The sequence below is a fragment of the Gymnoscopelus microlampas genome (genome assembly GCF_963454915.1).
Source record: "Gymnoscopelus microlampas genome assembly, chromosome: 11".
Lineage (NCBI taxonomy): Eukaryota > Metazoa > Chordata > Actinopteri > Myctophiformes > Myctophidae > Gymnoscopelus > Gymnoscopelus microlampas.
The window spans coordinates 41,588,606-41,601,615 of NC_139948.1; the positions used below are offsets into that span (position 1 = coordinate 41,588,606).

The 13,010-nt window shown below is 43.5% G+C and overlaps 1 protein-coding gene across 1 annotated transcript; it reads right to left on the reverse strand.

Annotated features, from left to right (window-relative positions):
- Positions 1-9,799: 9,799 nt before the first annotated feature.
- Positions 9,800-11,158, reverse strand: LOC311054766 (E3 ubiquitin-protein ligase RNF14-like; the record flags this gene model as incomplete). Its single annotated transcript, XM_084070771.1, has 1 exon — positions 9,800-11,158. The coding sequence occupies one exon, from the start codon at positions 11,156-11,158 to the stop codon at positions 9,800-9,802; it is 1,359 nt and encodes a 452-aa protein (XP_083926897.1).
- Positions 11,159-13,010: the final 1,852 nt, after the last annotated feature.

The following is a 13,010-nucleotide window of genomic DNA, read 5'->3' on the forward strand; positions in this document are numbered from 1 at the left end:
GTACCTGAGTAAATGCACTTAGTTACTTTACACCACTGAGTCAGTAGGCCATTAATTTACAGAAAAAAAAATAAACCCCAACACAACATAAGAAGAGATAACCAGGTTTCTGCCTCGACAGCAACCATCATAATAAAACAAAGTTTTTTTTAAATATTTTCCACCACCGTTGTGAGGAGGAATTTTCGTCGTGTCTTTTTTTGAGACAACGACTAAAAACCCAGGAATCCGTTTTTAAAAAAAAGAGCCCGGTGCCCAGCCAGCCTTTTGATGGAAATCCATCCGCCCACCAGGCCGTTTATGTGCCTCCTATTAGAGGCCATGCTGTAATTGCTAGACGGCGAAAGTGGAAATAATGGCGTGAGGATAAAAAAAAACCTAATTGTTTCAGATTCGGACCATAAGCATAATGAGTTTTCAGACTGGAATTAGCCCAAACTGATTTGGCCTCCGCTGGTAGTGCACTGCGCTCTACTGAAGCATCTGGGTCTAATCCTCTCTCTCTGATGCACCCCTACCCCCCTCCCAAACACACGTGCACACACACACACACACACACACACACACACACACACACACACACACACACACACACACACACACACACACACACACTCGCGTGCGCACATACACATGTGGGTGGATACACACCCAAGCTCTCTCTCTCTCAGACAAACGTGGGCGGATACAGTCCCAAATGCTGCTCTCTGTGTCTCGCTTTCTGTAGCTCTCTGTCACACACACACACACACACACACACACACACACACACACACACACACACACACACACACACACACACACACACACACACACACTGCATTACTAAACCTGGGAGGATATCACTTTTTTCTAGATTCTTTGGGCCATTTTGAACTAAATAGCAGATCTGTATACAAGCTTACACAACGCATCGCAGTGCAACACTTTGTGAGATTGTATTTTGTAGATCGACTATTTTAGGTGCCTGACACCTCCAACCCTAATACCTAGACCTTACCTAAAAAATGCATAATCCTTATCCTATGATCATAACCTGAATTTTTTTTCTAAATGTAAGCTTCTTTTTTTTTTTTAGTACTTCTAACGATAAAGCAGCCATTTTCCTTTGTCAGAAGCAGAAACATTTTCCTCACAATTACTATTTCTCAAATTCTCACAAGTATAGTATAGCTTGCGCACACACACACACACACACACACACACACACACACACACACACACACACACAAGTGTGTGTGTGTGTGTGTCTCACGCTGTGTGTTGACTTCCTCTCATCACCTTCCTTCAGAGTAAAAGCAGCAGAACAGCTACAGATAGCTGTATCTTCCCTCTGCTCCACTGAGGTTCAGGTTGGGGTCACATACACACTACAATCTCTAATAGTGTCAAAATGGAGCCTTATCATTATGGCTCCCGCTTTTTACATTTCCAGAGTCAAATTAAGCACTTTAAAACTTAAATTAGACCTGAGGCCGATTCTACCAAAATGCCTTCTAAATCAGTAGTTCTCAAACTTTTTTTGTGCCAAGGAGGACCCTGATATGTAAATGATATGTATTTGGCCACGGAGTGCGGACCCCCATCTGAAAATGTTTGGTGGCAGGGACCCCTGAAGAGAAGACTTGTTCTAAATCCTCAGAGTTTTCAGAAAAAACGTATGTTGCTATATTATTTAGTGGTGGACGAAGTACTCAACCCCAGTACTTGAGTAAAAGTACAGATACTAATGGTCAAATTTACTCCACTACAAGTTGCTCAGTCAAAATGTTACTTGAGTAAAAGTACAAAAGTAATCAATATATATATATATATCAATGCATGGATATATATCAACGCATTGCTGTAATGTTTTCACAATTAATTTATAGAACCTCGTAAGCGATTTGTCTTCGGTAAACAAAGCACAGTAAACATTTGAAATTGTACGCGTTTTTCATAACATGGACTTCAGATATAAGGCCATGGGGTGTTCTTGGAGGTTTGTCAGGATTATTCAGCTGCTGATCAGACTCAACGCATTCGTCTCCTGCTGCCCCCATTACCGTGTTTTGTTTTGAGTTGAAACAAGAACTCAAAAAAGTGGCGGATATATGGATACGTTCATGGATAGGTTTGCACGCCTTTTATATACAGATGTGCCACTTCAAAACTTCACACGTTACTGTTCTTTCCCTGAAAGTGGCCTGAAAAAGCATTTTTTTCCTCCCTTTTCTGCCCTTAAAATGCACTGTTTTGCCCCTGAAAGGAAGTTGTCACTACACACCCCCGTTTTTCCCTTCAACAGACAACCATATACATGAGAACAAAAGAATGTGTGTTGAATAAGGTGTCAGACTCATTATGAGGCGAAAGGTGATTTGACCAGTTGCTCAAATTAATTAGCATCATAAAAGCAGTGATCATCAAAATAATTCAGCATTTTAAATGCCCTTCTTTGTCCCTCTTATTGCCCTGGGAATCCCCTGAAAATTTACTGTCTTGGCGATGGCAGGACATGTGAAGTTTTGAAGTGGTACATCTGTAGATTAGGGGTCTTCAACGTTTTTCGGGCCAAGGACCCCTCAGCTGATAGAGAGATGAAGCAGGGACCCCATAATGCATATTCTTATTTTTTAAACGTGAATGGCGCGTACGAACGGCCTTGCATAGAACTTTAAAATTCAGTTCAGCTCAAAAGCCAGACATTGACATTGTCAGCCAGCTCTGTGCAGTTTTGGAGAAGTAAAAACTCCTGACTATAGACACATAACTTCAACATGCCAGTAAACACTGTTCTGTGTGAAAGCCATCAAACCTCAGAATGGTGAAGTGGAGCAGTGTGTTCTTCACAGCTTTCATGACATCTGACAATTCAGCAATTATGTCTTTAGCAACGTTACAGGGACTCCCTAGTCCCTGTGCGCAGTTTAACCTGTAACCTGTGTAGCATGCAGGGCCTCCATCAGGTGCACACACACACGCCAACCAGTGCTCGAGCACCTGCCTGTTTGCTTTCATAGGAGAAATTGCCCTTCTTTCACTTAAATATCGGTCTTGCTTTCCAGTTGCTCTCCACCCTGCTCTTCAATACAATGTAGGTTAGGTTGCTTTGTTTTCACGTTTTATGGCAGTCTCCATGTTTCTTGTTAAAACCAGATCATAAAAGGCACCCGTTTCACAAGTTTTCCAATGTATAAAAATCTTTTGAAAATAGCAGATCTACAAGCTCACAATGCGTCGCATCGCGACGCATTGTGAGCTTATAGATTGGCTATTTTCAAATGGCCAAAATATATATAGGGTGGTGACTGTATGTTTTGTAATAATAATTAAAATCTACAAAGTAACTAGTAACTAAAGTTTTTAAATAATTGTAGTGGAGTAAAAGTACAATATTTGCCTTTGAGATGTAGTGGAGAAGTAAAGTAACTGAAAACTGGAAAAACTCCAGTAAAGTAAAAAATACCTCAACATTGTACAGTGCTTGAGTAAATGTACTTAGTTACTTTACACCACTGTTATGCTATATGGGTTCATGTGGTTAAGTGGTTACCACTCCAGATTTGACTGTGCCCTGGTGACTATTTTCATTACTGCCTCCTAGGTGTGTATGTACTGCATGTAACCATAGCGCTGCTATAATATTGAGTTACACTCCGATCTTATCCGTTTCTATCTTAGCCCTGCCTTTTTTAATAGCTGCAAGGGTGATGTTCTCCTTTATTTGATTGTTAAAGCGCTTCACGTAATGGCGTTTTAATGAACTGCGGTCAAATTAAACTTTATTATCATATTAGTATGTAAAAAGCTGGCAGAATTCCAGCAGCATACTCAAGTATACTCCTACTTCACGCCTTTACTTAAGTACCTTTTTTTTTGTTGAGAATCTGCACTTTAAAACTTAACCACTTAAACCCCAGCATCCTCATTGTGAGGAAGACTTTCGCAGAAAATAGCAGATTTTCTACTTTCTTATAGATTTTCTATGCTACCACATTGTATGTGGCCACCTACTGTATATGAAACAGAGTGCTTCTCAAAATCTTTAAAGGGGATTTAAAAAAAGCTTTCAAACTATCAAAAATATATATATTTGTAATTGTATATATATTATTATTACTTTATTATTGTGTTTGTTTTTCTTTCTTTGTTTTGCCCTTGGTATCAATGTTTAGCTTCCTATAGTTTTTCACTCCCTCCTTTTTCGCTCTTGGTTTTAGATTAGTAAATTGAAATATGTGAAGGTGCATAGACTGTTTGCCAGTAAACTGTAATGCTGCTGCTGCTGCTGCTGCTGCTGCGTGATCAAATCAAATCAAATCAAACTTTATTTGTATAGCACATTTCCAACGACCAAGGTCGTGCTTCACAGAGCATATTAAAATACAGACGGGCAAGAAAAGAGAAAGAAAGTAAAACAGAGGGGGGAAAAAACATGACACAAAATGAAAATGAAACATCACATCAATATCTGCAACATATCAAAGGTAGGCCGTGAGGGCCTGGGTAACTGCACAGTCAAACAGCATTGAAAGCGAGCAAGAAAAATGTGTCTTTATTAAGGATTTAAAAACTGCCAATGACTGAGCGGAGCGCATGTGGAGTGGCAGGTTGTTCCAGAGTCTGGGGCCGGCCACCGCGAAGGCTCGTTCACCTTTGGTCTTGTAATGCGTATCGGGCACAATCAGGAGCGACTGGTCAGTCCATCTCAGGACTCTGGTTGGGTTGTATGGCTTAATGCAGGGGTCTTCAACAGGGGTCTGAGACTCCTAGAGGGTCAACTCTTTGTGTGATAGGATGTTGTTTTTTTTTTTTTTACATTAACCACTTGAACCCATCCCTATTCTGACGGGAACATTAGCCGAAAATAGCAGATCTACAAGCTCACAACGCCTCGCGCTGCGAGGCGTTGTGAGCTTGTAGATCTGCTATTTTTGGCAAAGAGGTTTAGGTGTACAGGGAAAAAAGAGCAGACCAAGTAAAAAGAAAGAAGAAAGTTTAATCTGAAACACAATTGTATACAATATAGAGGGGGTCCCTGCTTCATCTCTCTCTTAGCGAGGGGGGTCCTTGGCCTGAAAACGTTGAACGTTGGCTTAATGAGATCAGACAAATATGTTGGGGTCAGCAAACAAAAAACAAAACAAACAATAAAATCTTGAAATCAAAAAACGGACGGGGAGCCAGTGGAGTGAGGCGAGGACTGGGGTGATATTTTTCTTGCCAGCTGAGGAGGCGAGCGGCAGCTTTTTGCACACGCTGTAGACGTCTGATACCTGACTGATCAATGCCTACATACTGTATAGAGAGCATTGCATTAATCAAGCCTCGAAGAAATAAAAGTGTGGATGACTCTCTCTAGGTCAGTTGGGGGCAGCAGATTGGCCTTTATCCTGGCCAAAAGCCTACGTTGGAAAAAGACTTGCTTTGACCACAGAACTGATCTGCTTGTCAAATTTTAGATTGCTGTCAAAAGTCACACATCAAGGTTCTTAGCTGAAGCGTGGATGTTGGCACTGAGGGGCCCCTAGCTGGGTGATAGGAGAGCTGGATGCTGCTATGTGTCATAGTTTGTGATATGTACTTGTCTCTGTTATGTTGTGACTGTTCTGTGTTTTTAGCGGCGCTAGCCGCTCTATACCTTTAGGTATAGAGCGGATCCTGCTCTATACCTGACTTTGTCCGTGTTCACCGTCAACGTTCTAATTGGTCAGACACGTCAACGTTCTGATTGGTCAGACACGTCAACAAAGTGATTGGTCAAGCTTCCCGTGACACGTGGCTATAAACACATTATAAACACATATCGAGCGCCGCTACCTTCAGTCTCAGACCACCAATAGGGACGAACTGAAATGAGTTAAGCCCCGTCCCAAAGGCACCGCTTCCTTCACACAGGGTGTGATTTTTTTTTATTTAGAGGACCACAATGGAAATATAGCCTGGTAAACCATCCCGGTAAAACGCTCCTTTAATTCCACCATGGTGTCAGTGTAACCAGCCGCCTCGGCATGTTATTCAACCCATTAAAACCGGGAAAGCATCTGTGTCATTTTAGATTTTAGCTATGTATCGTCTGTCGGGTGGAAACCTCAGTATGTCCAACTTTTGACGCTTTTGTGTGACGCTGTAGTATGATCAAGTAGGCCGTTAATTTACAGGAAAAAAATACAGCAGAGTAGTGCTGAACGAAGCAGCAGAGTAGTGCTGAATGAAGCCCAGCAGGGAGGGAGTAAAGGGGAGATTCTCTTTGGCAGAGCTGAACGTGTCGGTAGATGTTTGGTTCCCCATGAGGGAGACCCGGGCTTGAATCCAGGTGATGACATCGGGGGCTCGTCCGAGGTCGGGTTACTACACTGTGTGTGTGTGTGTGTGTGTGTGGGTGTGTGTGTGTGTGTGTGTGTGTGTGTGTGTGTGTGTGTGTGTGTGTGTGTGTGTGTGTGTGTGTGTGTGTGTGTGTGTGTGTGTGTGTGTGTGTGTGTGTGTGTGTGTGTGTGTGTGTGTGTGTGTGTGTGTGTGTGTGTGCGCACGCACGCTTTAATAATTCATCAATACAAAATTCTCATTTATGGGTATAATTCCCAAACACCTCTTTAGTCTGCTCCCATTCTTCTCCAGTTCCTCTCCTCTCCTCTCCTCTCCTCTCCTCTCCTCTCCTCTCCTCTCCTCTAACAGTATAGTGGCAGGTGAGGGCTGTAGCAGGAATTGCACTGTCAGACACCAGATTGAGTCCTCTTCCTCTCCCCACCAACACCATTAAAAACCCCCCCTCATCTCCCCTCTCATTCGCTCTGTCCCTTTTCCTCTCTCTGCTTTAACGTTCGTCTCCTCTCCTGTCACACTGTCCCTTCCCCTCTTCCTCACCACTGGTGGAAGAAGCACTCTGATTTGTTTTCTACTTTAAACCCTGTTACGTTGTTGAGCGGAGTCCCTCAGGGCTCTTTTCCGGTGTCTTTTCTGTTTTCGCTCTACATTAACTATCGTCGCTTGAAAATAGCTGATCTACGAGCTTACAACGCGTCGCATTTCTGCAAAAGTTTCCCCCCTAGAATATGGATGTTAGTGTTTAAGTGGTTCAGTAAAAGTAGTAATGCCACTATGTAGAAAAAAAATTCTACATACCACAAAGAATGTTGTTGTATGTATATCATTTAAGCTGCCCTGAGACCAGCATTGAGAAACTGCCCTCATAGCAGCAAATTAATGTTGTGGTATGCATATCAGTTAAGCTGCCCTGAGACCAGCATTGAGAAACTGCCCTGAGAGCAGCAAATTAACATTGTTGCATATATATACTGTACCTGTAAAAGGCTATAAGCTGCCCTGAGACCAGCTTTGAGAAACTGTCCTCAGAGCAGCAAATTAATGTTGTGGTATGTATATCATTTAAGTTGCCCTTAGACCAGCTTTGAGAAACTGACCTCAGAGCAGCAAAATAATGTTGTGGTATGTATATCATTTAAGCTGACCTGAGACCAGCATTTAGAAAGTGCCCTGAGAGCAGCAAATTAACATTGTTGCATATATACCCGTAGAAGGCTATAAGCTGCCCTGAGACCAGCATTGAGAAACCAACACTGCCCTCAGAGCATCAAATGAATGTTGTTGTTGTTGTATGTATATCATTTAAGCTGCCCTGAGACCAGCATTGAGAAAGTGCCCTGACAGCAGCAAATTAATTTTGTTGTATGTATACCAGTTAAGCAAGGGATAATGCATGGGGAGGTAGTCATTATTGAAATTTAAAGCCCGACAGGGCGATTAACCACCACCTGTCGGGCTTTAAATTTCAATAATGACTACCTCCCCATGCATTATCCCGCTTATTACACGGCAACTTAATACATACATAAATACATTTACCCAAAAGTAACAACAAAACGAAGTATTTCCTTGCTTACGGCAATGAAAGTATTCCATAAGTATTGGGCTGGGCGGACAAGTTCGCCTCGCAAAAACAAATGACGAAATGGAAAAAAACTCGCCCCAAAACACACTCGCCCCCCATTCTATTTACTGCCGATTTGCCTGTAATACCGCCGGATTTGCCCCAGGGCGACTATGTTTTGGGGCGAGCGTTTTGGTATTCCCCCGTTGTTGTGCCACGATAAACAAGGAAGTGCAGTGGATCAAATAGAATGACTTTTCAGTTATTGCATCGTCTATTTCTCACTTCAAATGTTTTCAAAAACATTCTTGAGAGCAACGTTTAGTTGTAAATGACATTGGTTGTTTGTTTACATGGCTGTCAATGTTGGATAAAGCATCAAATCAAGCAGCGCAGGTTGATATGAGCAGGTGTTCTGAGTCTCTGATTACACAGTTTCCTCGTCGGTCTCACCGGTCATTATCATCGGTCATTATCCAGAAATAATGACCGATGACTGACCAATCAGAATCGAGCATTCAACCAAGCCGTGTAATAAGCTGCTATAAGCTGCCCTGAGACCAGCATTGAAAAACTGCCCTCAGAGAAGCAAATTAATGTTGTTGTTGTTGTTGTATGTATATCATTTAAGCTGCCCTGAGACCAGCATTGAGAAACTGCCCTCAGAGCAGCAAATTAATGTTGTTGTTGTATGTATATCATTTAAGCTGCCCTGAGACCAGCATTGAGAAACTGCCCTCAGAGCAGCAAATTAATGTTGTTGTTGTATGTATATCATTTAAGCTGCCCTGAGACCAGCATTGAGAAAGTGCCCTGAGAGCCGCAAATTAACATTGTTGCATATACAGTATATACCTGTAGAAGGCTTTAAGCTGCCCTGAGACCAGCATTGAGAAACTGCCCTCAGAGCAGGCTCATAAAAGCAATTTTTTTTACTTACAAACTTCTCTTCCACTGGGATTTTAGATATTGGTCCAAAGTTCATGTGTATAAAGTTTCGTGCAGATTGCTAAAAAATCTCAGGAGGATATAGACTGTAACTATTTTTCATATCATTCAAAATGGTGGGAGATCTAAAGGTCAGAGGTCAAAAGTCAGACCGTGAAAGTTGTTCGGCATGAGGAGACAAATTGTATTGAAGTTTCATGGTTGTAGGTCAAACAGGGCATGAGTTATACCTGTCCAAAGTTTTGCATTCAATTGATTGCTACAGCGCTACTGTTTGGCCAATGGTTGTGGCTTTCATGTCCCTGACCCTTGACATAGTCCTCTACCATATAGCCTGAGTTTCGGCTATACAACAGCTAAACGTGTTGTTCTGTTGGTATTCACCCTTGTTTTTGGCAATTTATTTGGGGGCGCTACCCACACATTTAGCTGTGTTGCTCATTCCATGAATGTCCGATCTTTACAAGCTGTACCTCATTGTAAAGCTGACTAATCAACGATAAAAAATATATAAAACACAATACCAATTGGTATTATTAAAGGGGAGAAATAATCGACCGAAGTTAAGTTTCCAAACTTTTTTTGGGCAGTTTATATGTGTTAGGACCTCGATGAAAACATGTCCCTAGGACTTTTTTTGTGTTATCCTTTTAGCACATGTGTTTTACTGTACTTCCGTGCTGTTTACATCTTTGACTAATAAAGTGTTAAATCAATCAATCAAAGCATCCTCTTCATCAAGATCCACACCTCCAGACGCGTCGCTAGGTCTCTACTAGGTTGGGGGCTTAGCCCCCCCGCGCGCGCGGATTTCACGGATTTGGGTACTTTTTTCGCCGTATTTTGTTACTTTATTTCGGTGTTAGGGGTAGGGTTAGGTTAGGATTATAGATATATATATATATATATATATATATTTATATATATTTTATTGGTGGCTTTGGATAAAACATTGGTGGCTATAGCCACCGAAGCCCCCGCCTAACGACGTCGCTGCACACCTCCCCTTGGGAACAGTCTGTTGTAGCAGTTTGAGTTGGGGTTGCTGAAGTGACCGTAAGGGTTGTTTTTTGGGAGCTGCGACAGGCAAGACCAACAGAAGTACTCCCTGCAGGACGTACATGTCATCTTGTTGCAGCCCTCTTTTTTCTGTATATTTACCCCACAATACGGACATGATTTACAGTTCTCATCTATCCAGTCTGTGCTGAAGGACTCTTCCAGCCTTTTCTGGATGGCCCTCTTCCCAAAGCGCTTCTCCAATAATTTCTTTCCCTCCGCACTGGTTGACAGATACTCATCCTTCAGTTCAGGCCACCGATCTGCTGTGATTCTGCACTTGGCGAGGCCGTGGTATGCCAGCTTGCAGAGGACACAGAAGGCGTGGCAACAAGTGGAACAGATTCCCATGATTCTGTCTGGCTCCATCAGGACGGCGGTGGCACAGGACTTTCGGGGGCAGTACACCACGTCTTCCATTTGGTCCAGAGTGGACTGCAGCAGCAAGCAGTCGTAACGTGCAAATAGCTCCTCGTCCACCAGCTGTTTGACCTGCAAAGGTGTAGCAACGGAGGAACATTTTGCCGTGGGACAGCTAAGGCACCGTACGTTACCGTCCTGTATCTGTATCTGGAAGTACTCGGTCACACAGGCCTTGCAGTAGACGTGCTGGCACTCCTTGAAGCACAGGCAGACAGAGCCCAGCTTCTCTGTGAAGCAGATGGTGCAGCGGAACACTTTGCCGTCAAACGCCTTCTGCCGCTGTGCCTCATCAAAGTCCAGCAGCTGATGCAGGATGTCGCCGCAGGGGTCCACGGTCAGCGCGGCCCGTGGGTCCAGCTGAAACGAGGGCTTCCGTAGTCGCTCTTCTACTACGTCCTTTTCAGAAGATTTACTGGAGCCCTGCACGGACACTTTACTTTCCTTGACAATCTCCAGAGGGGACTGGATGCCCAGGAAGTCCAGTGCCTCCTCCTTGAGAAATTGGAACCAGGTGAAGAGGACCACACAGCCCTGGTTCTCCTCCCACAGCTCGTCCAGGCGTCTGCACAGGGAGCTCACCTGTGCCCTCGTCAGCCATTTGGTGCTGAGCGTGAAAAGTGGTGAGGAGGAAGAAGGGTACGCTGAAGGAAGCTGGAAGTTCAGGGTAAGAAGTGGAAGGAAGGAAATATTGTATTCTGAGTCTGCTCCTTTGACAACGATTTTGAAGTCTGGAGGCAGTTCCAAGCAAACGTGCATCTCTCCTCCCTGGGCCGAACCGGCCCTGTGGAACTCATCATCATCATATATACTTGCTAGAGCAAGCAGTTCATGCTGCTGGGACTCTACGTCCTCAGACATTGACATTCATTACCCGGCCTAACTGACTGAAGACAGACAAATAGGTTCCAATTATTATTATTAGTTTATTAATACAACTAGATCCACTGACAAGTGATATAGCTTCTCAGCAAATCACAATGCGACGTTGTCGCTGCCTGACATCACCTACTGATGTCACTTTATCATGTGTTTTTTTTCTGTTTTTTGTTTTGTCTTTTTTGCCAGACCCAGAGGGTCGGCCTATACATGAGGCTTTGCCCCCTTTCGTCCATACATGGGCAAAATAGACCGTCTGTATGAAAGGGACGGACAGCCTACATGAGGCTTTGTCTGTCCCTTTCTTCTCCATACATGGGCATAAAAGGGACACAGGCTGACACGTCATACAAAGTCCGGCGTGACGTAGTGCTCTGATCTTATAAAGTACTAGGAATTTATTATGGATCTGACAGTACCAGGTCTCCTGGTCTTTTTTACAATCTTGCATCGAAGGGGTCAACCATCTAGAACAGCGTTTTGTCTGTACTAGTGCCGGTACACTTTATCAGAGTGCTTGGAAGCCAATATGTCTGGCTTGCAAGTTGGGAACGATGCAAGTAGGGAATGCATGCCAGTTGTACCAGTTATCAGACTACCCGTTGTCAGACTACCCGTTGTCAGACTACCTGTTGTACCCATATGTTTGTGTCCCTTTTATGCCCATTACATGGAGATTTCTGTATGTGTCCATTTTATGCCCATATACTGTATGGAGTTCAGTGTGATGCATGGCCAAATATGGAATCCAGGTCGTCATGTTGATGACTTCAGGGTACTCCATATATGGAGATTTACAAATTCATCAATATTTTTGGGAGATTCGCTGCTCTGACCGACTTCCCACTCGTCGTGTCACTCCCTCGGGTCCTCTGTGATACGCACACCGAGTTTCATGTCGGTCGGGTGGTTCTTGGGATGCGCTGGTGACACACTCACACACATGCACATTGCACAAACGGTACATACACACGCACACAGAGATTTCGCACAATTATAGTAGGATATGTAATGTATTGGTGTACATCTATGTACACCAATACATGCCCTGAGAGCAGCAGATTAATGTTGTTGTTTGTATATCATTTACCAGCATTGAGAAAATTGAGAAACTGCCCTCAGAGCAGCAAATTAATGTTGTGGTATGTATATCATTTAAGCTGCCCTGAGACCAGCATTGAGAAACTGCCCTCAGAGCAGCAAATTAATCTTGACTAACAATAATTGTCTCTGAGATATAGTGGAGTAGAGTACTGAAAAATCGTCTCTGTCGGGTGGAAACCTCATATGTCCAAAACTGTTACTTATGGCGAGTCATCGGGGTGATCAAGCTGTCATCTACTGCTCTCTACTGGTAAAATAGTGCTATTACTTTAAAATTGCAGTGACAGAATTTATTTGAATGGAAAATGACAAAATATAAATTGCCAATGTTGTGGTATGTGTGTTACAGGTTGATTGGAGAACCAGGTAGATTGAAGAAGGCGCGCTCGTTTTTACCACCCACCCAGCAATTGTAAGCAACACTAGAGGGAGCCACTAGCCAGGCTTGTGCACAACATATATGGCCGCTCCTCCTCCTCGCGAGCCTCGCGTAATAAACCCCCGCCTCGCAGCGCCGCGGCCTCCTTCTCCTCCTCGCGAGCCTCGCTAATAAACCCTGTCTCGAAAAGCCCCGCCTCGCCCCGAAGCACGGTGCTCTGTCTTCAATCTACCTGGTTCTCCAATCTACCTGTGACATGTATATCATTTAAGCTGCCCTGAGACCAGCATTGAGAAACTGCCCTCAGAGCATCAAATGAATGTTGTTGTTGTATGTATATCATTTAAGCTG